At 40.7% G+C, this 25184-nt stretch overlaps 1 protein-coding gene across 1 annotated transcript in view; it reads right to left on the reverse strand.

Moving 5' to 3' along the window:
• Nucleotides 1–540: 540 nt before the first annotated feature.
• TMEM117 (transmembrane protein 117) overlaps nt 541–25184 on the reverse strand; it is a 223597-nt gene continuing 198953 nt past the window's right edge. Inside the window, exons 7-8 of the mRNA XM_084273725.1 lie at nt 11711–11840; nt 541–1609 (exon numbers count right to left, since the gene is read on the reverse strand). Coding sequence (XP_084129851.1) covers nt 969–1609; nt 11711–11840 — 771 coding nt within the window. The 3' untranslated portion in view covers nt 541–968. The remainder of the gene's footprint in view (nt 1610–11710; nt 11841–25184) is intronic.

Consider the following 25184-nt stretch of genomic DNA (forward strand, 5'->3'; position numbering starts at 1 on the left):
GAGGCCCCTTCCAACCTAAACCATTCTATGATTCTGTGATTTTATATGTTTCATGTATGCCCAGACCATATCTGCACCGAACCACGCAAACATTGTATTTAATGTGCTGTGTGTCCTTTACTGTAATCACTCCATTTGCTCTTTGATGTTGCATAGGCTTGGTGTGATGATGGAAAGAGTTGCTTTTGACCATGTATTTTTCACCTCTGTTTCTAAAAGGTGAAGGGCAAAACTTTTAATCAAGGAGCAGTTTATCTTTAATTAGGAAAAATATAATTAGGCATTATCACCTAATTACTATTACTGATGGAGAAAGACGTATTTTCACAAGTAGTGACCCATGCTGTATTATTACTCTGCTGTTTACCACATAATGAATCTGTATTTGTGTTTGGCAGCTAGCCAGCAAAAATTAAAAGGTAATCAACATGCTTCTCTGCAGTCTGGTCATCAAAGTCACTGGCTTCACAGATGAATAAATAACAAAGTCAAGTTGTGATGTCCTAGAAGAAATCCTTCTTTAGGAACAACTACATTTATCTCCTCTGTCAAGACATCAAATGATACTTGAAACAACCATATACAAAAAGCTTTGCAAAATAGATTAGAAGAACTGTGCTATACATCTGGTGTTGAGTTAAAAAACAGTTTAATGTCTCAAGGCACCACCACGGTAGAATTTTATACCTGCAAGTAATCATCTAATACACTATTATACAGTTTAGGTAATGTATTAATAAATAGCTTGTGCAATTTTGGGAAGCAATCTATAAAGGAATGTTAGATATACAGTAGGCACATACTATAATACAAATAAAACCCAAAATTCCTAGAAAAAGCATGCTGAGCACCTTTTGGTATAGGTTGAGTTTCTTATTCTAAACACTATGTAAATCTTAACTTACAAAAGGTAAGACTGAAATCTGATAGTAACTGCTTATTTAAACTTATTTTCCTGGGTTTTGCCTCTATGTCACAGGATTACTCTTAGGGACAGAGGACTCAGGTACTGGCTGTAAAGGGCTATCTTGTTCACTCAGTTGTGCGTTCAAGTTTTCAGAAGTTAGGAGAGAAGAGTTAAAAACTATTTCACTTAAGTCTGATTTTATAGATACGAGATGTGGTTCTTGAAAACTCAGTGGCTCTTCTACTAACACCTGTGTGTTTTCTCGTGTCATTCCCATATCTGATGGTGACTTTCGTTTCATCCTTGTGTATGATTTGTCTAAATTCTCCATGCCTTGGTCAGTTTTCTGAAATCGCCCAAAGAACCAGATGAAGAAACCAAACAAAGCAAAAGCCAGCAAACTTGGAATAAAAGCCAGGCATTTGACATCAAGGCTAGAGCCTGTGAATCTGCTGTGCAAGAACATATCTCCTTTGGCATAGGTCTGGTTGGTCAACGGGTTAGTGTTATTGGATCTCCACTCCCAAGACAACTTAGTTCTATTAAGGTCTTTCAAGCTCTCTGAATCCTTCACTGTGTAGATCTTCTGTCCGGGACCGATATATTGACCATATTCATGAGGTTTGTAAAATATTTGGTTCTTCCACATATTCAGATCCAAAATTAAAACGAGGAAGATAATCCCATAGTTAAACCACTTGCCTGTTTGAAAAAATAAAGTTCTGTCACTTGATATATCCATTTTAGAAGCAGTACAAATGCAGTCATATGTCAAAGCTCCTCAGAGAAAACGAAAATTATTTTTCTATTAATCTGTAAAGCAAAGTTATAATAAAATTCCCACCATGGTCGGATCTATGCTGAATATCACAATTAGGTCTCGGCTCATGATAAAATACTTTTGTAACACAAGAGCAGATTATTCACACCAGAGCAGAATTCATATTGCAGTTTGTAGATGACCTGTTGATTAGACCATTGGGTGATGTAATAGATTAATAAACCTTAAAAAATATTCATTCCAGGGCTTAAAAAATATTCACATGGAAATTCGCCATGAAAAGGCCCCGTTTTATAGAACTGTTTGTATGCCAGGAATGACTGAAGATGGTGGAGTTTCTGGGCTTGGTAATGACATAAATTTTAAGAATAGATATTGTTTGTTATACCAACCACGGTGCCAGATATATTCAGAAGGAGGAAATTGGATAAACTGTGGTTTAGACACATCACACCCTTGAGAATTATTAAGGGCTGATTGTCATCTTGGGAGGCTAGTTAGCTTAGCTTTTTCTATAGTCCGTGTGGTGAGAAACTCCTCCAAGGAGTGACTCATAGTCTGACATTAAGCTCCTGTAATACTGGAGGAGGAAACCTTTCTCCTTTTATTATTTAAAATTGCTCTTTTTGCATGCTTCCTCCAGGCATCCAAAAGACATTAAGGAGAACTTTATGCAATTGCAAAATTGACTCTGCTTTGAGTAGGGTGTTGGAACAGATGAACTCCAGGTGTCCCTTCTAACCTAAATTATTCCATGAATACACAAAACAAATCACACTATTTTCATAGTCAAAACATCTCTTAAATTCTACCTTGACATAGGTTAAGATTCTACCTATGCAGTGATTACAGGCACCACCCAAGAACACAGCAAATCTACATGTCAGCATTAGGTTAAAGGACATTAATGAATTAATGTTTATGAATGATACTGATTTATGATGGAATCATATTTAAGTGTGTTTCAAGTGGAAAAGAAAATTAATATATCAGAGTATCTATCAAATGACTTACGTCATTGGCTTGGTAAAGAATAAATGGATTATAGTTACTGAAAGTCTGTGTGTTCAAATTGTAACCAGAATGCTCCAGGAAGCTGAGTAACTCCTTGAATTTCAGCAATTGTGTTAAATATTCCTCTTCAGTCTAGATTATAATTAGACTGAAAATGAACAAGAATGGTCACTCCCTTGTATTACTGTCACCATTCAGAAATTACACTGCACTTAAAAGACCTTGCAGCCAATCCTGTTCACATAATTCCTGAATAACTTATCTATCTTTTTTTTTTTTCTTTCCTGGGTTTTCATTAGTATAACAATTCACCTGTTGAAGAAAATTCTGGTTTTAGAAGATTATCACCAGATTTTATAATATTTCAATTCCTTAATTCAACACCAAGACACTGAAAAAAGATGCTAAAATATGAAATGAAATAACAAACAATACAATCTAGTTACATCCCTGTGGCTTTCTGCCCTGTATTCCCCATTTCTCTCCATGAGAATAACCCTAGCCTTCCCATAACATATGAACTTTCAACAGGCACAGACAGAATATATCCTGCATAGTGTGTGTTGATGGGCTGGCTGGGACAGACATACTCACTGATCAATTGGCTGCTGTCAAAGAGAATGTAATAGCTGATTTCTCCCTGCTTTTTCCTCAGCTGTGCACTGGCGTAGATGATTGTCCTTTACCTAACCACCATTTCTTAGGACACAATGATAATGTCACTATTTTTCAGATTCCCATCCTCTGAAAAATGCTTTTGAAACTGGATGTGGGTTCAAACATTATTTGGTGTTGACTGAGTGCTGGATAGAGAGTGAGATCAACCCACACAGAGAACATGATCACATAATTCTCATTTCCTTAGGAAAATAGGCTAAACATAAATGACAAAGAAACAAATATTATAAACAACATCTCCTTAGTTCAAAAGAAAACATGATTTACTGCATTCAAAACTTCCTTTCTCTGTCACGGTTGTCCTCTTGGACAGTTTTTGAAACAATAATTTCTCATCAAATATTACTCTCTGTTTCAACCAGAAAGGAACCACTTGCTGCATCATCCTTAAGCCATATTATTTTCCCAGAAAAAATGCAACAAAAGCCCATTCAAAAGCCCCTTCCACTTCTTTTATTACTGACTTAATGAAAATATTATCTGCTGGAATTTGTCTTCCTGCAGACCCAAGACAGGCGACTTCCCAGAGAGATCTGCTAGACCCTAGGGATAGCAGGAAGGGAAAATACCTCATGTAGAACCAGTATTGTTCTTTTCTGTGCAATTTGTCAGTCACACCTGAAACCTATAATCAAGAAGACCACAAGAGTGTCTTCACTCTTGCCATGTCTGTCTGAAGGCAATCACCTGCTTGACCACAAAGTCCTAGAGCAGGCAAGCTTGTGTAGAGTAAAGACTTCACTGCTGGTGAAGAAATTTACAAAGAAGCTAGTAGAAAACACTAGAAATGCTGAATAGAGGCTTCATTCATTATCTGTTCTTATGGTGGTTTGATCCTGGCTGGAGGCCAGACGCCCACCAAAGCTGTTCTATCACTCCCCTTTTCAGGTGGACAGAGGAGAAAATATATATTGAGAGGCTTAGGAGTCAAGATAGACAAGGAGAGATCATTCTGCAATCAGTGTCATGGGCAAAACAGACTCAACACAGAAGAAAGGAAAGAAAACTCTCTAATTTATTACACTACACACCAAGTGAGACTAGAGTTGGATCATGAGAAGTGTGACCAGATCTTAAAGCACCTCCCCCCACCCCTCTCTTCTTAGCAGACTTCACTTTTGTCATGATTTCGCTCCCTTCTGCACCCCCATTGTGGCATGGGGAGGGGCAGGAAATGGGGGAATGGGAGTTTTGGTCAGTTCCTCATGAGTTGTTTTCCTTCTTATCTGGGGGAGCATTCCTTGCACCTCTCCCCTGCTCCAGCGTGGGGTCCCACCCATGGGAGACAGTCCTCTATGAACTTCTCTACCGTGAGTCCTTTCCCACAGGGCTTCAGCTTTTCACCAGCTGCCCCAGTGTGGGTCACTTCTATGGGGTACAGTCATATATCATAGAATGTCTCTCAGTCTCTCAGGTCCAGCCTGCTCCAGCCTGGTCCCCCACGGGGTCACAAGACTCCTTTCCAGCAAACCTGCTCTATTGTGGATCTCTCACTTTCATCTCTGTGTCTCTGTCTCTCTCCATGGGCTGCAAGTGCTGGCAGGGGAATGCTCCAACACAGGGCACAGCATTGTATGTCTCCACCTGCTCCAGCGCAGGGTCTCTCCACGGGCTGCAGGTGGCGTCTCTGCTCCCTATCAGCTTCCATGGGCTGCAGGGGGACACCCTGCTCCACCATGGTCTTCTCCACAGGGTGCACGTGAATCTTTCTCTCCAGCACCTGGAGCACCTCCTCCCCACACCCTTTCACTGACCTTGGTGCCTGCAGAGTTTCTTACATCTTCTCATTCCCTTCTCTGGTGGCAAAAAGCAGCGGCTTCCAGTTTTTTCCTCTTAAATGTGATTCACAGAGGTGCTGTGACTATCACTGGTGGGCTTGACTTTGCTCAACATCGACTCTGACCTTGAGCCCAGCTGGTTCTTACTCTGTTGGGCCTAGGGAAAGCTTCTAGGTGCTTCTTGCAGAAGCCACCCCTGCAGCCCGCCCCCTCCTCCACCCGAACCTTGCCACATAAAACCACAAAAATCCTACGCTGTGATTTCATAATTGTGAATCTCTTCTAAGATGGATCTGTCTAAAAAAGACTCCACCCCTCTTTTGCATGCAATTTAAGTACTCATGTGATTGGAGAGAGACATGAATTCCAATTATTCCTGTTTCATAAGAAGGATAAACTTGAAACCCTCAGTCATCTAGACGGGTTAGACAGGCAAGAGCACAGCCCTAATCTCCATTGTTGGTATTGTTGGGTCAGTGTGGACTGTAAAAGCTGCTCAGACAAACAGCTTGGATGCAGACACCCCAGTTAACTAAGATGAACCACAACCTGAACGTCTAAATGGCAGATAGTTGCCTGAGGCCTGTCTCTGCTCTACAGCAGATCTTTTCAAAACTCCTTAAATTTCTCATTTCTTGGTAATTTTTCCACTCTCTGCATTCCTGTCATTCTTGACAAGCTCCATGATTTTTCCTTTTCTTTTGAAAACTGTTGTCACCAGAACCAAACACTGTGTATGAGTAACAGGTTTGCTACAACCATATATGAACACAACATCTTCCTACTCCTACTCACCATTCCCTGTAGCCAAGGGCTGCGTTAATCTCCTTGGACACAAAATGACTGGAAGTTAGTGCTGTCTTGGTTACTTACAGAAATTATTTGCTTCTCTCTAGAATGCAGTGTCCTCTGCTGTCTCTCCCTCTTCCAGGACATGTACTCTACTTACAGGCGTAAGAGCCCCATCAGCCCAGTTTACTGAGCCATCCTTCGACGTCAGTGCTAAATGTGTTGAAGCAGACTGAACCAAGAGGCCTTAACAGACCCCACTCACAAACATCTGTGTGAGGATGATTCCCTGTGACCAGTGATTTTCGAGGTTTATTATGCTGACCAACCTTTCACATTTATCTAGGGGGAAGTTTTTTACAGAGAGAGTGGTAAGGTGCTAGAAGGGGCTGCCCAGAGAGGTGGTGGATGCTCTATCCCTGAAGGTGTTCAAGGCCAGGTTGGATGGGGCCCTGGGCAACCTTGAGTAGATCCAGGGCTGGAGGTTGGTGGCCCTACTTGTGGTTGGGGAGCTGGAACTCTATGATCCTTGGGATCCCTTCCAACCCATGCTTTAGCAGGGAGGTTGGACTAGAGAGATGATCTCCAGAGGTCCGTTCCAGCTCTTACTGTTCTGTGAATCTGTGAATCTTCTCTAGCCATTGCAGCATTCATTTTGGGATGAAAACTCAATCCCTGTTTTCTGAGAAACCATGGCTGTTGAGGAAGATTGTATCCTCATGGCTAGGGCACTCATTAGATGGGAAATTGACACTGAACTATTTCCGCTTACAGCAGTTTAGATCTGCATCATAGGACCATGCTCTGAACACCAGCATATACCATAGTCTGCTTAGAAACATTCTCCCCTTCCTGCTGAAGTTGAACAACAAATAGTGTGTGTCTGTAGGGCTACTCCCTCTCTGTTTACATTCCCACAACAATTTTATGGATCATTCCACAAAAAGTGATACAGTGGGTCCTGGTGATGTTATCCCTGTGCCTTTCAGGGTCTGTTTTGGTGATGACCTTCTGGCCTGGTGAGATGATAACCAGAGGATTGCACTGGCAACCATGGGGACTATAGTTCTGCTTCATGCCCTGCTGGCTGTTGGCTGCTTGGCATACTTTTTTGATGCCCCTTAACTAGGTTTTCCCGCACCTATTATCCTGTCTCACAATGGAACATCAGTAAGAACAAAGAGTCAGTAAATAAGATTACAATGCCAGTTTCTCCATCTGCACAATAATTTTATTTAAGATGTGCATTGCATATGAATGCTGGGGGCTTTTTCCTGGTGAAAAATGTATGGATTTTTCTTTTTTCAGAAAAGCACCTTCTTCTGCCAGCTAAACAAGATGTTTGGGCACTGCTCATTTTTGAAGAGGCTGATAAAGCCCACAAGGTGTTCAGCAACCAGTCCACAATCCCATATGTGTCTGATTTACTGGGCAACTAAGGCACATCCCGCAGGTCCAAATTTACCAAAACCACTGCTGATTCCGAAGCATTTTTATTTTTTGTATGTCCACTCTAAAGCAAAGCAGTCATATCCTAAAAAAGAGGTCTCACGTAGAAGCCAGTGCTCAGCATCTCTCCTGAGGTCAAGAGAATATGTCAAAATCCCACTTATTAAGGCTAGACTCAAGTGGCCTCATGCTGTGCAACTGCAGCCAGAGGCTACTGTAGGAAGTGTTGACTTTAGACTCATACCTAAATTGCAATTTGTTTAAGAAATTCAGACACCATTGTAAAACATTCAGGTATCTTCAAAGCATTCTCCATATCTTCTCTCATGTCAGTGTTACTAGCTAGATAAATGCATACAGACCACTCACAGCTGAACTAAGCTGCAAATCCTCTGATTATGGTTTTTTTTCACATCTGTGTGCATGGACAGCTTTGTTTTTACCTCTAACCTTTCTATTTTTGCCCATGGGCTCCCTCAGGCTTCCCTGTGTAGGCGATGCTTGGGCTGAATCTAGACACAGATTTGGTTTAACTCCAAAGTCAGCCATGCTAGGCACTCGCCAGCCATGAAGGTGGTAATTTCTCCTTTAGGTAGAAGGGCACTCTGGGTAGATCAGCACTCAGAAACACGTTTATAAAACCCCAGAAAAATATCCCACCTGTTTTGACACCCAAACCTTAACATTTCCTATTTGAAATTTATCCACATGCTTGACAGCAAATGCTCTTGGCTCTCCATTGCTTCTATTAAAGGGTACCAGCCTGGCCCCCAGTGCCTTTTAACCATGAAAGAATCTGAAGTAACAAAATTTACTTTTAAGTTTTACAAATTTCCCTGGGTATTACAGAAACTAGGGTAGTCTATGTATTTTCATAAACAGCAGCCCAAGAATGAAAACACACACATTGCAGCTAACCATTTGTCAGGGGAAATCCAGATGAGTTAAGCAGATGCAGGAATTCAAGCTATTTTTGATGTTCGTAGATAAAAGCAGCTATCAAAACAGGATAAAAATATTTTAAACTGAGTAAGTTCTTACTAGGAGTTCCTAGATGCAAAGAAATTTCAGCAAAACATGCTACTCAGTAAAAATAAGATATGCTTGTGATAGTAAATTTAAAAATTACACTGAAGCATATCAGCTACGGGCTGAAGATGTTAATTCAACATTACTGCCAACTTACTGCATTCAGAAAACACAAGTTAGGTCTAAGAAAGCATGTTATTAGTTTAAAATAGTGAGTTGGGTTAAAAATAATACACTTGGTACTGTTTTATTGGTCTGCAGTTTTAGACACAGAATTATGCAGAAGCACCATTTCATTTTTTTTCTCTGCACTCATAAGCTTTATTTTTAAAAATATGAAAGCTGAAATTCTCACATAGTCACTGAATTCAGGAGCTAAGGCTTTAAGACAAAATAGAAAAAAACCCACCCAACTGTCTTAAGATGTGATAAAAATCAGGAGAGCTGGCAACACAGAGCATGTAGCTGTGAAATCCTTCATCTGTACAGAACTTGCAGAAAGCCATTAAGCACACACTGACAAAAAGGTGGCTTAAAGTCCTTTACACCTCTGAATGTGGGGGATTGTTGCCCATCGGAGCAACCCAGTATCAGGACTGCTCTTATTCATATCAATCAACAGTGACCAAAACAGACCATAAAAGAATAAAATTTTCTGGGAAAAAAGGTGGTGAATGTTATTTTAGCCATATTTTCTTTCTTTCTTTCTCCTTGCTACATGGGAGAAAAAGGTTTCCAGTTTCTACAAGACAGGGCACAGGTTACATCTACAGCTTGACTTTAACCTACAGTAAGTTCTAAAAGAAACAGTATTTGTGTCTTAATCTTCTTTGTCTGTGTTATAAAAAGAAGTTATATAATTAAAATTTAACATTCTGGATCCCACATATTAAACAGGGCTTAAATACAGCAGGCTTCCTGCCATTACTAATGTCCTACCCCCACATCGTCTGCTGCAGTTGCATTCATGTGCATCACTCTACAGCCTCATTTTAGATTGGATTACATTTGTCTTGTGTTATATATATATATTGAAATAGTTCTCTCTTTCTTTTATTAGCTCCTTGATCTGAGTAGAAAATTAAAAGTATCTACACATCCACACCATAACTAGAGCTTGAAACTGATCCAAAATGGTACCCTAACCTAAGACAAGAACTGATGGCAAGAACAGATGGTTCAAGCAAAACTTACCCAAAGGGAGGTTCTTGTGCCATGTGTTATGGCTGTTTATTAGATCTCCTAAAGGGTGGTGTAGCACCGAGATAAAACAGGCACTCAGTAGACAGACTACGTGATGTGCAGTCAAATGGATTGATTTGTCTAGTGAATCTAATAAATGGATCTTGTTAATGCTGAGCAGGGAAAAATATTCCTCCGCTCCCATTCATTAGCTTATCCTCATTAAAAGAATGCCTCCTCGCCAGAAAATCAGAAAGGCCTCCAGTCCTCTATGCAGAAGACTCTACAATGCATAAATATTGGTTACTCTTGGTTGGTCTGTTTTCAAACACCAGCACTGCTAGCAGTTGTATTTCTGATTCCAAATCTATGGTCTGTGCTGTTGCTTATTCTTTGCTCTTCCCTGATTATCATCAATATCCCCATCTCGTCTACAACGCAAAACTGTTCTTTGCTCTTCGGTTCCTCTTCTACCACCCACTGTTTTTCATCTACATTAATTACATCCTGAGTTTCTGTATCTGATGGTGCAGTCCATCCTACCATCCCTCAGTTGTTCATACTCTTCTGTGTGCCCATTCCACTGCTTCTTCTTGTGGAATGGAATAACTGCAGGGCACCTGGCAACCTTGTGGGACTGAGCCTATCCAAATTCATGCTCTAGTCTTGAGAAGCAGAAAGTCTTTTTCACTGTCCCTGAATGCCACGCCTACAATTCACATCCCGTAATTAATGCTTATACTCTTCCCCCCCCCCCCCACTTCTCTTTTCCATTTTTGCTCACGTGGGAGAAAAACATGTGTTCATCGTGCAAACATTCCATCTTCTCTCACCCTACGCCTTCTAGTCACCAATGACTTCATCCTGTTCCATAAAGCACTGGTGGCTCAAAGGGTGTCACTCAGATGTGTTCCAGTCCTTCTTCCTTCCTGCTGGCTGGCTGTCCCCTCTCAGTATTCCAGCAGGGCACCTATATCCAATTTTGAAAAACTTTCCATCCTTCTATCTGTACTTCCCACTGGCCCCTTTGCCCTCCTTTATTCAATAGCCAGCAGGTATTTTTGCACTCATTTTCTCTTCTTTTCTGGTTTTTAATCTGATCACTCAGTTTCCTACTTGCTTTGCTGAAAATGCCTTTTCCAAGGCCTCATTCAGCCTATCTCAACCAAATCCCGGGTTCATCAGTCTTTCCTCCTGGGCACATTTTCTTCCCTTGGATTTTGCTGCCTGGTGAGCTTGTGACTCACCTGGTAGCCTTATCTTTGTATCATCTCTGAATGCTCCTTTTGTCCCTGCTCTGCAAGGGTTTCATATGGCTGTGTCACTGGATGCTCTCATCTATCTCATTCCTGCATGGTACCATGTGCCGTGATTGTTTACAGAAGCAGTTAAAGACCCCTGTCAATTCACACCAGCATTCTTTTGCTATCCATTATCAACCACCTCTTCCCAACACAGAGAGAGGAGCTATGCTTCCTCTGCATACCTTAAGGTAAAACCAAGATATTTATCCCTATTTAACCTTCTTCTCTTTTTCATTTCCTACTGTTATGAAAATACTGTCTCGCAGCGTGCAAAGATCAGGTACTTTTTATCTATACATACCATCCATTTGAATAACTACAATTCTATTTTATTTGAGGTTATTTAACTGTCTGCTTCTGGTTAGATGACTGATGGAAGTATGGTTATGAGTGGCCTTTGCCAGATGAGAATGACCCAAGTTATGAAAAGATATTAGCATAAATCACAGGGAAAGCATCTGAAAGCAGAAGAGATTTGAAAATTAAATAAGCCTCTAATTCCCCCAGAGAGTGATTTTAGATAAAAGATCTCTGAAGCTACGCTTGGTATTACTTAGTGTCACGAGAAGTTGCTGAAATCCATGAAAAACAGCAGGTCTCTCTGATTCATAAGATACAGGTTCCTCATTTCCCTCAGATGTTTATATATGGATGATACGGATATGGACAGATAGATTGAAAAATAGTAATCTGGGACAGACACACACAAAAAGTGTGTGGTTAAGAGCGTGTTAGCATACATTTATTGCACAGAAGCAGTTCGCCATGTGACTGTGTCACAATCTGTAAGATTCCATACCTGTTATATGTATGTGATACTCCTCTTTGAAGATCTTTTGAAAATAAGGTACTTTGAACTGCATGTGTGCAGATGGCAAGCCTGGAAGGTTCACTTCAACATCACCCATGAAGTGCGGAAACTCCCAGTCCTGATAAAAAAAAGAAAAGTAAGAGCCTAAATACATTTCTTGGTATAATTTTTTGCCCTTTAAAATAGCTTAAATTAATAAAAGGGAAAGGTTCTATTTTTATGCCTCCTGTTACTGGATTTTCTTACCTTAAGTTTGACAAAACAACTTTAAATAGAATACCTTCTTTATGTTAGATATTACAATAAGATTTTTAATTCATCTCCATGTAATTAGGTCTTTGAAAGTTCACTTCAGAAGGACAATATTGAACCCACTGTACCAGCTGACAGTCAAAGCAAATGAATACCTATACACCGACCTTGCAATATCAGTTACAACACCTGTTGTTAATTCCCAAGTAATTGTCAAAGAAGGCCTGACCCCTTCAAACCTTTCATGTATCTGTATTCTACTTGTCCAAGTTATGAGTTTTCTGTATTTGGCTTTTGTATATCTAAATAAACTCCCCCTGAAAGCAAAGACCCCTCAGCTTAATCTGCCTGAATTAATCCATACAGCCGTATTTCAGCTGACAAGGTAACGCTGGAAATGTGGAAGCTCTTAACAGATTATTATGCATATTTTGGTAGCTTGTGGTAACCCAGCTGTGGACAAGCTGTATTGAAAGGAAGTTTCTGCTTGGCTATTGGCAGCCACTGCTGGTGGTTTGAAAATGGGTAAAATAGCATGGCTTGTTATAGCCAAACAGGAAAGTTCAGAACCAGTGCTAGAACCAGTACAATTCCTGCCAGAGTGGTTGCTCTGTGTGCTGCAGACTGCTGGTGATCTACTGTTACAAACATGGTGGCCCTGTTCCCATGAGTATCCCTGGATTTCCATCCCACAAGGTAGTGCAACAAGCACCTGAATTGGTAATAGTAAGGAAAAGGAATCTGAAATGCAAGGAGATCTGTGGGTGACTTGTGCTGCCCTCACATGAAAACCATTCCAGTGCAGCCATCTTCCCAAGAGAACCGATTCCGTTTTTTTTCTGTTTTCCAAATTTGTAGGGCTGGAAAGTTTCCTAACAGGGTAATGAGGAAAAAAGAATAAATATTCAAAACTAAGAATCATTTCTGAAAGACAAATCACTACATAAGATTTAACTTCCAAGAAGTGCTAAGCAGCTCTAGCATTTTCTACAGTGGAAGGTAAATGGAAGAGTTTTATCAGCAGGGAATAGCATGGTCCAAACACTAACAGCAGCTGATTTGTGCTAACACATCCTGATACCAAGTTAAGTGGATTAACAGGAGTACAAGCAAGGAGAAAACCTGACCCTCTGTACCTGGTTCTCAGTGTTCACGGTGATACAGAAAGTGCCAATTTACAGATGCAGAAGATAAGAAAAATAAGGATGCTCTCCTTTTCCCTTATCACTAATGCAAGGCATGCACTTCTGGCCACGAGGTATGGTAATAACCACCCTTACACTGCATCTGCATCCATCCCCTTGCAGGTGCTAGATATTCAGAAAGTGCCCAAGGATAAGAAATGTTATGGGTGTACAGTCTCAGTTCACGGTATCTAATATACACCTCTGGACTTGTGTCTCGTGTTAATTCACACATACTCTCACCCAGGAATAAATGGGAAGAAATACATTATGTTTTCATAAAGATAAACGAATGGAGAGCTGTGGATTCTGAATTAGAAATAAGTAAACATGGGACTATAAATTTGGTCTCCTGCTTTTTCCTTGCCCCAGATGGTCCTACCACGCCTTTTGCTGATTTACAGATAAAATTCCACTGTAGGGAATGTTGTATTGGACTGTGTCTTTGCATCCGAGCTTCATAAAAATGTTCAGCATTTTTTCTGATCTGTATGAATATTACCTGATAATGAGCAACTAGAATGCCAGCTCTGCCAGATGTGCAATTTACTGTATTATTTCTCTCAGCAAACAGCCATTGAAGCTGGACAATATTTCATAAACCAAAAGCAAAACAGAGAGACCTAACCTCAAGTGTCCTACTGTTTGCATCACAACAGACAGGCGAGTGGAGAGCCCATCAGAAAAATACATATTTGACCCTCCAAACCACAGCTACCTTTCACATGTACATTATTTCACATTTTCTACATATATAGAAATTTCTACATATATACCCCATACTGCAAAACATGCCTGAATTGTATCATGACCACTCTTACACTGTAGTCCCGTAGTATGGTGCTGCCATTGCCAGTATCTGATCACAGACCTTGTGCTGAGTTTGCAAGGTCTCAGGACAGAGGCTGGCCAGGTTTGCCCTGTCTGAACTGTTCATGAACTGCCCACAGCTTTGCTTTACCTGGCTCAGCTACAACACTGTTTTTTTTGTAATTATCCAGGTGGCTATGGCTAATTTGTTGTATTTTTGCTTTCCTTTGTATAGTACCACCACAGCTGAACAACTTTTATACTACTATGTGGTGTACAGAAACACCAGCCTGATCGGACAGCAGCAGCATGGAGAAGTGGAGACACAGGATGTGGCACAGAGGAGGGCAGACATGGGGTGATCAGGGATGGGCACAGGCTGGCACTGGGGACCCCACGGCTATAAACAGCTCACCAGCAGTCAGCTAAAGAAATGCAGACCTGGGGCTGGACAAAGCTGCTTTTAGGGGTAACAAGGAGAACAAAGAAATATCTAATGTACGTGAAAGGTACTGTGTATAGTAAACTCAGCTGTAACGATGAGCTTCCGTTCAGTGAAGAAAAAGGAAGGACTATAAGTATGCTAGCAAACAGAAAAATGCCCCCAGGTATGTCCTAGAGTGAGGAAGAGAAACCTTATCCTTCCCAGCAAAGGCCTCCAGATGCCAATGGCACACTGTAATGCCCCACCCTGGCTCCCACCAGACTGAAACCAGCCATTTCAGCATCCACAGGAGCAGGGGGAGGGTGGACAAAACACCAAGAAAAGCAGTGGAAACTAAGAAGTGTGTGTATATGAATTTTGACATCATGATGATGATGATGTCTACAGAGAAGAATTATTTTATGTAGAATGAGATCTCAGCTAATAATGGTCCTTGGATTAAACCATTAATATTTATATGATGCTAATAATAATTTTTTTGCTTTATCTACGAGGCATTTCTTCTTTGTCCTTAAATAAAATTTTGAGTGTAACGCCTCTATCAGTCTTATTAGCAAACCTATTAAATAGGTTAAAGTTTTTTGTTTTTTTTTTTAAAAAAAGACACCCCCCCATGGGAATATGTATTTGAGAGTAATATTTTTTAAAAAAAGGAAACTGAAATAATGAGTTAAACCTACTGACTTCCATGAAAGTCAATACAGCTGCAGCACTTAGGAAAATGAAGCTTCAATTTAGGTGATTAAATAGCCTTTGGGGCTTCATTTGGCTCACAGCTTTGTTAAGTGTGAGCACATACTGTCCAGGTAGTGACATTATCACCTGCAAGCACACTGCTGTATGTGTGCAGGAGAAGAGCGGGTGACTATTAACTTTTCACACTAATGCCGATATCAGGTTGTCAAATCCAAGCCCCAAAGTGCCTATTTTGCTTTCTAGGCTCTAAGAAAGCATTGTTCAAATTTTTTTCCTTACCGATAAACAAAAGACAACTTAATGCTAGCATGAAACCATTCTTCCTAGAAATTCAAGGTGCCTAGTAGGAGTGCTCTGCATCATTTGTTAACAGGCACACTAACAGAGCAAATGTAGAAGCCTCTAATTCTACCTGCTTCCCTCTTTGGATCACAGCTCGGGTCTGCACGATACTTTCATACATGGTATTTTCTCTCCTCAGTCTCTGGTATCTGTGCTATCAGCCTGGTCTCACCGTGGGGACATGAGTGACACCCCTTATGCTCTTTAGGGTCTCAGCTCATAATAATGCAAACTTTACTTCATCAGCTTTAGTCCTTATTGCTGAGGGGCCTGTACTCTGCCATATCTGGGATCTAATAGGGAATAATATTAGGAACTGGGCCTGAAATACCATATTTAGATTGCATTTCTACATGCACACTCCAGAAGATAAAATCATTGAGCCATAGTGTTGGCTCATGTTTGTATCTCTCATATGGCATGACCAGACTGTTTCTTTTTTACATAAAATTTCTAATATTCATCTATCAGTGGTTTCCAGCCTTGGAGGTCTGCAGCATACCTTTAACGCAGCTGATAAAGAAAAAAACCAACCTAGAACCAGCAGGCTTAAATCAGCCACACAGAGGTCTCTAACCTCACTGGCAAGTTTTGTGGGATGTGCAAATCAAATGAGGTTATTGCCTCATTTCACTCTAGTCATGAGGAAAGGGCAGCCAGAGGATGAATTTAAGATCACCAAGGGGTTCATCCTAGTCTTGCAATTGGCAATGCGAGCACCTCTGATTTCCATCAGCTATCTCATTAAACCCAGAAGTGCAGACAAAACTGGATGTTACCAAAGAAGAGACCATGGTAGTTTGCTTCCCTTCCCTTTGCTTCTAGCTCCACACACTAAACAAATGTACATGCTCTCTGCTGCAACACCAGGTGCTGGTTTAAGACCATACAGTGGAACTGGTGGCACTGATTTGGCCTCTCTTCAGTTAAAGATACTTTTATCAATGGTAAATGAACGTCACAGCCACACTTTCCAAGATGATCTGGCCCTTCTCTGCCATCACCTAAGGAGACAAGAAGGCACTGCCTGGGGAGGCCCTGTCCTGATCCTGAGCCAGAACATGCCACTGCCCTGGGGCTCCTGTCTGGCTGCTGCCAAGGTAGCTCAGGGGCACGCTGGCAACACGCAGCACCCTGACTGGCTACAGGATTGCTCCTTGCTGCTTTGTGGGTTTTATTGCAGTGATTCCCAACCCTGGAGGACCAGGGCTAGACGCCATTAGGGTTCTGCAAGCTGCCTGTGAGGGTGAAACCAGCTTTTGGCACACCACATCCCATGCTTCAGGTACTCCTGATCCCATGTCCCTTAGCCTCTGGTCCCTTTCCATCCAGGGAAAACTGCCACAGAGAAGGTGGGAGGGGGATTAAAAGCTGGTAATGATTTATGGAAAACAAATGTGCCATGCTTTCATCTCTCCTCCTGTCTGAGTGTAGCTCATGGCATGTTAGGTACACAGTAAATATAAAATAAAACTACAAATAAGATAAATACTGTTCAGATATAATCATGAAAGAGGACAAACACACACTGAATATTTCTACTTTAAGTAGTGATGATACGTGCTGTACTTAATGCTGGGAACACGCCTGTACTTTAAACCCCTCAGAATAAATAAACAAAAATAGAGAGGGAAAGAAGTGAGAAAATGCATATATGAAAGTGCTTATTCCACTAACTGCCTACAGCAATTTTTATTTAATTTATACAAATCTTTTTAATTCATGAGGTAGAAAACTGTGCGTTTTCAGGTATCTCTGCATCTCTTAGCTTTGTTTCAACTCTGAACACAGTGGACAGGCAGACAGCTAGAGGAAATTTAATGAGAGGCAGTGGCTATGTATTTATGTGAGTGTTTGAAGAAAGAAATGAGCGTCTGGATTTCAGAGAAAAAGGCCCAACCCTGCTGTGGTTTTCTCTAACTTCATTGCAGTGCTGCAATTTGCAGTGATCGCTGCAGCTGAGATCTCTGCAGCTGTAAGCTGCTAAAGTACAAACACCATTTTCATATTTCACTCAAGCACACGCAAGGAAGGAAGTCAGCAGCCATGGACAGAACTCATTTTCAAGCCTCTGAGATTAAATCTACTGCTCAGTTTCAGCCCTCTTGTTCTCTGCCAATACCTTATCTGAAAAGGAAGGACGTTTCATAGACACTGCAGTTTTCAGCCTTCACTAAACCAAAGATAAACACCTACTTTTAACATGGCCACCTGTATACTTGTGTAGCTGCAGTGGGGCTCTTTGGCTCTCACATTATTCTTCAAAAGACCTCTAGCTCCATGTTGGTACTGTCTGTGCTAATCTATTCACAGTGTTCAAGCCCAGAAATTTGGAATTGTTTTGCAAAACTCTTTTGGTTTCACCTGCTTGGATTGTTATTGGCAATAACAATCACAAAACCCTATCAGGAACTGTGGCACAAAGTCCCAAATTGGAGACACACCTTTTATCTCTTACTCTTGATTTAAAGAATTACAAACATGGAAAATCCACTACAAAACTGGAGTAAAGGCTTCAGCTGAGCTCCCAGCCACTGAGGAAGAAGACTGAAGACAGTTTGCAGGACCAAACACAGGTATGGAAAAACTACCCCTGCACTATATGGCAATGCAAGGCATGGACATACTCACAACCTCACTACTGTTCTCAATCATCTTTGTGCTTCTCCCTTATTTGAGAAAATGATCATAAGACAGCAATAACTCCCTCTTTGAGAGTTAAAACAGCAGTAAAGCCTCTTTTTTATGTGTGTGCTTGGCCTCGAATGACCCCTTCCATTAAAAAATCATTACAGAATCCTTTAGTCTATTATCCATTTCTGCTAATTTAAAGGCAACAATTCCTGAGCCACTCAGGTCCCACACAAGCTCTGGGTCTCTGCACTTTGAATTTACACATTAATGCATTTCAAGCCTAGACAAAGCTGTGTATGCACATGTCCTCAAAACAGTGACCCTTGTTACTGAAATGTCCAATTTGGTATGTAGCTTTTCCACAGGAAGCTCAAAGTAATCTCAAAGTTTCAGACCACATAAAGTAAGAAATGCTTGCATTTCAGTGGAAGACCTGTATCCATGCCTCTATGCACTGGCAGATGCCTGATTTGTGACAGACAGCACTACCTCTCTCTCCCCTGTGACTATAGCTTGCTTGCGCATCATCTTCTATTCACTCCTCACAACCTGGTGGTGCCTTGATACGGCAGATCTGTTCTGCATAACATATCACAGATATGACAATTCCTATCAAACCCCACAGCTAAAATTCTTAACGAGGCTCTCATCATCTGCTGTTCAGTTGTGTCATCATCCTTCCCTCTGGCCTCCATAACTGCAGCTGTTCTCCATTGATACAGAAATGCTGCTGCAAAGACCATTCTGGTCTGCTTGTTTGACCATGTCAACTCTTTTATTTGACCAAATAAAATATAGGCCACTTCCTTTCATATTCAAATCCCTTCAGATCTTTCACTACCCTATGTACAGACTGTCTATATGACAGCTGCTCTTTCAATCAGCCTATAAATTCAGACTATGAATCTTTTCTCTATTTAAAGAAACTTTTCCCTGCCCAGTTCCCTATCAGCTGCAGAGCTTTCTCATTCTCCTTTATAAGTTTTCTTTTTCTTCTTTGCTCTCTATCAGAAAAGCAAAATACATCTGTTACCCTGGGTTACATGTCTTCCTGACCAATGAAGTCAGTATTGCTTATACCTGCCTGTCTATTCACCCACAGATCTTGGCTATTCTTTAGCAATGGAGTGCTCTAGGACCAGAGTTGTATTTTGGTTGTCCTTGAGCATCACCTAGCACAATACTCCTCCAGTCCTCATGACCACTGCTAGTTTCTTGGTAGGGCAAATATTGATAGTAGCGTGAAGAATTAACGGCTATCAATTCTTTCTGTTACATTAGGAACAAATTGTTTGAAAACAAGCCAATGCATCAGGAAGGATGGTCATGAAAGTCTCATGTCTTGACATGTGTAGTGACCAGGAAAAATAGTATATCGCCATTTCCAGCCAAGGGGAAGGACTGTTCTTTCTAAACAGCTACCCTTCAAGTTTTAGCTACTCATGAGAGTCAAAAAGGAACAATGTAAAACTACTTTATCCACAGCAGAGGTGCAGCAGACATCACTAAGAACAGGCCTCTGCACACCCAGGATGTCTTGGGAGCAAGTCCACCAGTTTTTTCCATCAGGCAAAAATGAGGTCTCATTTATCTCAGTGACACTGTGATGTTCCTCTTTTTTGTAACCCATCCTTGCCTGTCGATTATCTATTCACAAGTGCTGAAAACACTCAATAAATAAAAGCTGATCAAAAGTAAATGTTCTCCTATTTTGTCTCTAAGTTTCTCTAATTTTTGTACACCTTTACACTTGCTTTACTGTCTCACTCATGTCTGATCTTGGTTGAGTTAAATAGCTATCAGAGAATCACAGAATTGTCTTCGTTGGAAGGGACCCTTTAGATCATCAAGTACAACCATCACCCTAACTTGCCATCCAACACTAAACCATGTGCCTCAGAACCAACTCTGAAATATCTCCAGGGATGAAGGCTCCATCACTTCCATGGGCAGCCCATTCCAATTCCTAATAATCCTTTCTGTGAAGAAGTTTTCCCTAATATCCATTCTAAGCCTCCCCTGGCCTAACGATGCCATTTCCTCTTGTTGTATCACTTGTGATTCTTCTGGAAGAGAAACACCAGTGTGAGCTTCTTCCAGTTAATTCTTGAGTTTAATAAGCTGCTAAATAAAGTGGTAATGTTACAATATTGTGCACCTGTAAGAGACAAAAAATTGGCTCCTGCAAAGCAACGGTGTCTTGTTCCCTGCATGAAACCTCCCTAAACCACCAGCAAGTCAGTCGTAATGCTTTTTCTAACTACCTCAGTGACACACTTTATGAAAGCCATTTCTGTGGTGAATAGGAGAAATGAACACTCGCTAATAATATGCAACACTTATATTTACAGATTTCCTGAGACTACAGCTTGCTGCTGAGGGAAATCACTTACGGCACAGCAATCAATCTTTCTGGCACCCTAGAAGACCAAATATCTGACTATGATGCAGGGAATAAAAATAAATTCTAAATACATTGCTATGCAATCATGCTCAACAATATGAGTAAATACCCACTAATGCACGTACCATTGCATTGTGGAATATATACCCACGTCACAGCTGAACAGTAATAGGAAATCTGGAGCGTTTCAGGATTTGCAAAGGCTGCTACTGCCATTTGTACCTGTTTGAGAACAATAAGCTCTAGGTAGAGTTCTGAAGTAATTTTGCATTAAGGCAACTGTCTCCAACTAATTTCAGCTGCATTAAAAATTATTTTGTCCCTTTCTCTTTTCCAAATACCCACATACATGAATTTTCTTGTTGCCTGATATCCAAATGGTGGTTTTTTAGTGTTGCCTAAACCCAAGAAGATGGGTTTGCAATAAAGTATCTGAGCAGATATTTTCCTCGCTATGAGCTTTGCAAGATAATAAAAATGGTCTTATAGAAATGAAGACTATCTGGAGCAAGGGGATTACTGTATGTTGTTCACTGTAGATGGAAATTAAATCAGCTGTTTCTATGTTAGAAATGGATGACTGAGGAGCTGTTCTGTTCTGGACAAAATTCCTATGGATCATAGATGAAGATTTCTGAGAAAATCTGGGGCTGGTTACAGACAAAACTATAAACTTGCCCTTTGGCATTAAGCATGACCTGAAGTGGCAGGTTTGCACCAGCAGTCTCAGTTTGAAACTTTCATCCAACTTGTTTTGGTTTAGCCGAAACTGTAAATTACACACATGCTTGTGCAGGGTTTAACTTGCTGTGATTAAGGTAGTGAAACAGTAATACTAATTTTCTATTGTAGAAAAAAACCCCAGGATTATATGCTGCATTAGACTGATACTGAGAAAATTAATAGAGTTTAAGAAGATGACAGAAAGTAAAAACATGGGATACACATGGATCGCAGGGAGAAATGCATCTCATAAATTTAAATGTGGGGTTTGCAAACAAGTCAGTGCAAATTCCCTTTCCTCCAAAAAAAATAGTACTATCTCCTTTCTGAAATTATTTTCCTCCTCATAACTTGTGTTAATTAATACACCAGTTTCAATATACAGGGAAAGAATAAGGGAACTGTGTGCAAATGCTGAAAGAAGAAAGGCTGACTTTGTGAAGCGTGGCTATCTGCACTTAAGTTTTTGTTTCATGGACAACAGCAATATGGAATATATTTGGTCTTGACAGCTCCCTCTCCTGTTTTTTAGCTGAAGTTAAAATAATCTTCTGCGTCCTGAGTTTTAGCCTGCTAATAGGATTAGCAGTGGCAGCCCACTGTACTGGCGAAGGAGTTGCCTGCATTTCCTGAAGGCAACATATCCCATTCCTGAACTCCTCCTCCACGCTCCCTCTCTACCCCCAGCTTTATCTTCAAAAGCTGTGGTGTGGCCATTAGGCACATCTGTTCCCAAAGTAGCAGCGGCTTGTGTGGTATGAGTTTGGGTGGCAGCACGAACCGCATACATTATGCTTGCATAGCCATTATATAAACACATCTGGGTAGCAAAAAGAGGATATAAAGAGACACATAAAGCTTAGGGGGTGTGCATGTAAAAATAAAATCAGCTTTGCTTGCGTATCACTATCTCCAGAACGTGTTTTCAAACTGTCATCAACAATCTAGAATAGAACTGAAAATGGATATATATGGGCATTTATTTTGTCTCTTTTTTTTCTTTGCATTACACACAGTGCTAATTCAGTCCCTAACATTTATTGTGTGGATTACATTGCTGTTCATCAGGGTGGGAACTAGCACACAGCTCACCTACATTTGGAGGTCCTGAGCTTCTAGCTGAATCACACTTGGGGTGTTTCCGCTGAGTCCTGCGAAACAAGTCTGATGACCCACAAAGCAGAGGTGCCTTCTCACCCTGAAGTTCTTCAGAATCCACAAGCTCTAACTGGCAGCGATGGCTGGTCTAGTGACCTCCAAAGACCTTTTCTGTGTTTGTCATGATCTACCTGCTATTTTTTTCTGTGACTCATAGTAATTTTAACAATTAAATGAGACAGTTTCTCTTGACTCCCTCATCAGGTCAGGAAGTCAAACAGCAGAATGCTAACCAAATTGCTCTTGTGGGTGCAGCCTCATCAAACAGGGGCATCCCCCTGAAATTAAAACTCAGTACAAACCAGTACCTTTTTCAACATAATTTGAATGGAACAGCCCACCCTTCTCATAGAAATGGACTGAAAGAGTTCCTGGGAAGTACCAATCCATGAAAACAAAAGGAAAGAACCCTCTCGAATGTGCTGATGTGAAATACAGACTCAGTCCAGTGCAGGAGATACAGGCTGCCAAATACAGTAAAAATGGAGCCAGGAAACTGACCACAGAACTAAACCGCCACCTCAGAGCAATACCAACCATCCAGAGAAGGAAAAAAGGGCTATGAACACAAAGGTGCCCATCCCCACCGCCTCCCCCCACCCCCCTGCCTACTTTAACATGAGAGACTGAAAGACAAAATGGGAGGTTCTCACACCCGTAGTGGTCCCATCTCAGGCAGTGTCTGGTGAGTTCAGAGTCTTTATAAAAGAAGACACTTTTAATTACAAAACAATTTACTGAATCAGACACCTAACATATTCATTCATCTTCAACAATGCACAAAAACAAAATTAAAGGAAAATCCAGTTGCTAAGAGCTGCTATAAGTTCTTTGCCATTTTTCATTGGATTGTACATAATTTATCTAAAGGAACTTTGAGAAAAATAAGAAAACAATAGCCTCCCTACGTAAGTACAGGTCTGCTAGATTTATTATTTTCAGTAATAATAAGAGGCTACATAAAACTAGTGTGCTGCTTGGATTATTATATTGTATCTTCATACAGACCACAGCATTACATTAGTCATTCACTGCAGTTCAGTGACATGAAATATCCTCTTATTACAGAGAGTGTATGTCACTTAATAGTCACAGAAATTATTTACTTAAGCTCTCCCCATCCCATCTGCCCTCCCCTTTCCAAAAATCCATTCATTTCCTCATCCCTTGGGGAAATGCTGCCTGCACTCTCTCTCTGTTATGCATACATAAATTACAGGTCTTAAAGAATGAACAAAATCATAAACCCAAAAATATAGCCTCCAATGTGAATGAAAATTAGGGGAGATAACTCTTCCCTACAGCCTCCTCTGACCTCAGTGCAAAAGCTTGCTTCCTGAGCGTGAGAGAGGGAAAATGCAATTTCAGCTTTTTATACCAGGGCGATATATCTGCCTTTGCCAAGCGCACGCAGAAGACATGAACTTCATCCTAAAAGGTTTTCAATGTTTAGAAACCTCCTGGGACAACTTGTCAAAAACACAGTGAACCAAGTTCTAATTGCACAAGCTGACCCTGGTCTTGACAAACACAACGGTTTGGTTTGAATTTCAAAACTCTTCCCATCAAAATCCTTGGGAGCAGAGAGAGAACGTTGTTAAGGTGTCTTTTTGAATCTCAAAGACAAAATGAGAGGCTGGTGGTGTGCCTTGAATGAATTAAAGTGTTCTCCTAGTGAGATCTGAATCTAAATATAGCAACTACACTGATCACAAGGAAAGGCTGAATTAGTTTTTTTAAAAAAAATGACAGATGAGACAGGGTGGACAACCTCAAAAGATCTGGAAATTCAGTGTAGATAAGAAACCATCTATACAGTGCTTGGCAGAAGCTTATCCAAACTAACAGACCCTTCTGAAGGATGCCCTGCCACAACCCCTTTACTCAGTCTTTACATTTGATCTGCAAGAAATTCCTTTTCCACCTCATTGCCTATGCTACTTTTGGAAGGCAACTTGCTAATTTCTTTCCACACAGTATTTTCTTTAAGGTCAATTTTAAGTGCCCCACAAGCCTCTCTTTTTGGAGAGGGGAAGATGGTCTCTTCCACTATCTTTTCAGAAATTTGTCTCTCTTTCACCTACCCACATAACATCTTGCTAATCGTTGCCACTAACAATCGTACTTCCATGCTTTTCCCCTCACTGTATTTTCTTCTGTAACTTCTTCCTTAACATCTACAAGTGGTTGACTTAATTCAGTAGTTCATATTTTTAATTTAAAGAACTTTCCTGAGAAAATCTGTTGGGAAAATGACATGTTGCCTGCTCTCAGAGATGCCATTAGGAGGGCAGTAAGCGGATACAGTATGCTGCCTGTAGATAAATGCATGGCTTCCCAACTTCCATGTATGACTCCACAACTTTTAATTACTGGCATCAATGAATCAAGGGAGCAACATTACAGCAGCTGAGTGATTACTCCCTCTGCGTGATTAATAGGCCAGGTGGGGTTTTAAAGCAAGGCTCTGCATGTGTATGTGCATGTGGAAGAGAGGTAGATGTGTGTAGTTTTGAGGAAGTTCTGGTTTAACTAGTCAAAGTCATATAATGCAGACAGTTACTGAAACTTTCTTGACAGGAAAATACAGAATTCAAGCATTATTTTCAATTGTTTAAAGAAATGCTAAATCAATTTTCTCATCAGAGGAGCTGTTTTAGAGCAATTCTCCAAGTCAAGATAACGAATGAGCTGTTCTTTCACAGCATTCCTCAAGGAGGAATTATCCCAAATGATATGGTTACTTTATACGAACATTTATAAAGGGACAGTCATTATGCGAATTATGTATTTTACATAATTTATTTCAACTTC

This window comes from Gallinula chloropus (genome assembly GCF_964237585.1).
Source record: "Gallinula chloropus genome assembly, chromosome: 1".
Taxonomy (NCBI): domain Eukaryota; kingdom Metazoa; phylum Chordata; class Aves; order Gruiformes; family Rallidae; genus Gallinula; species Gallinula chloropus.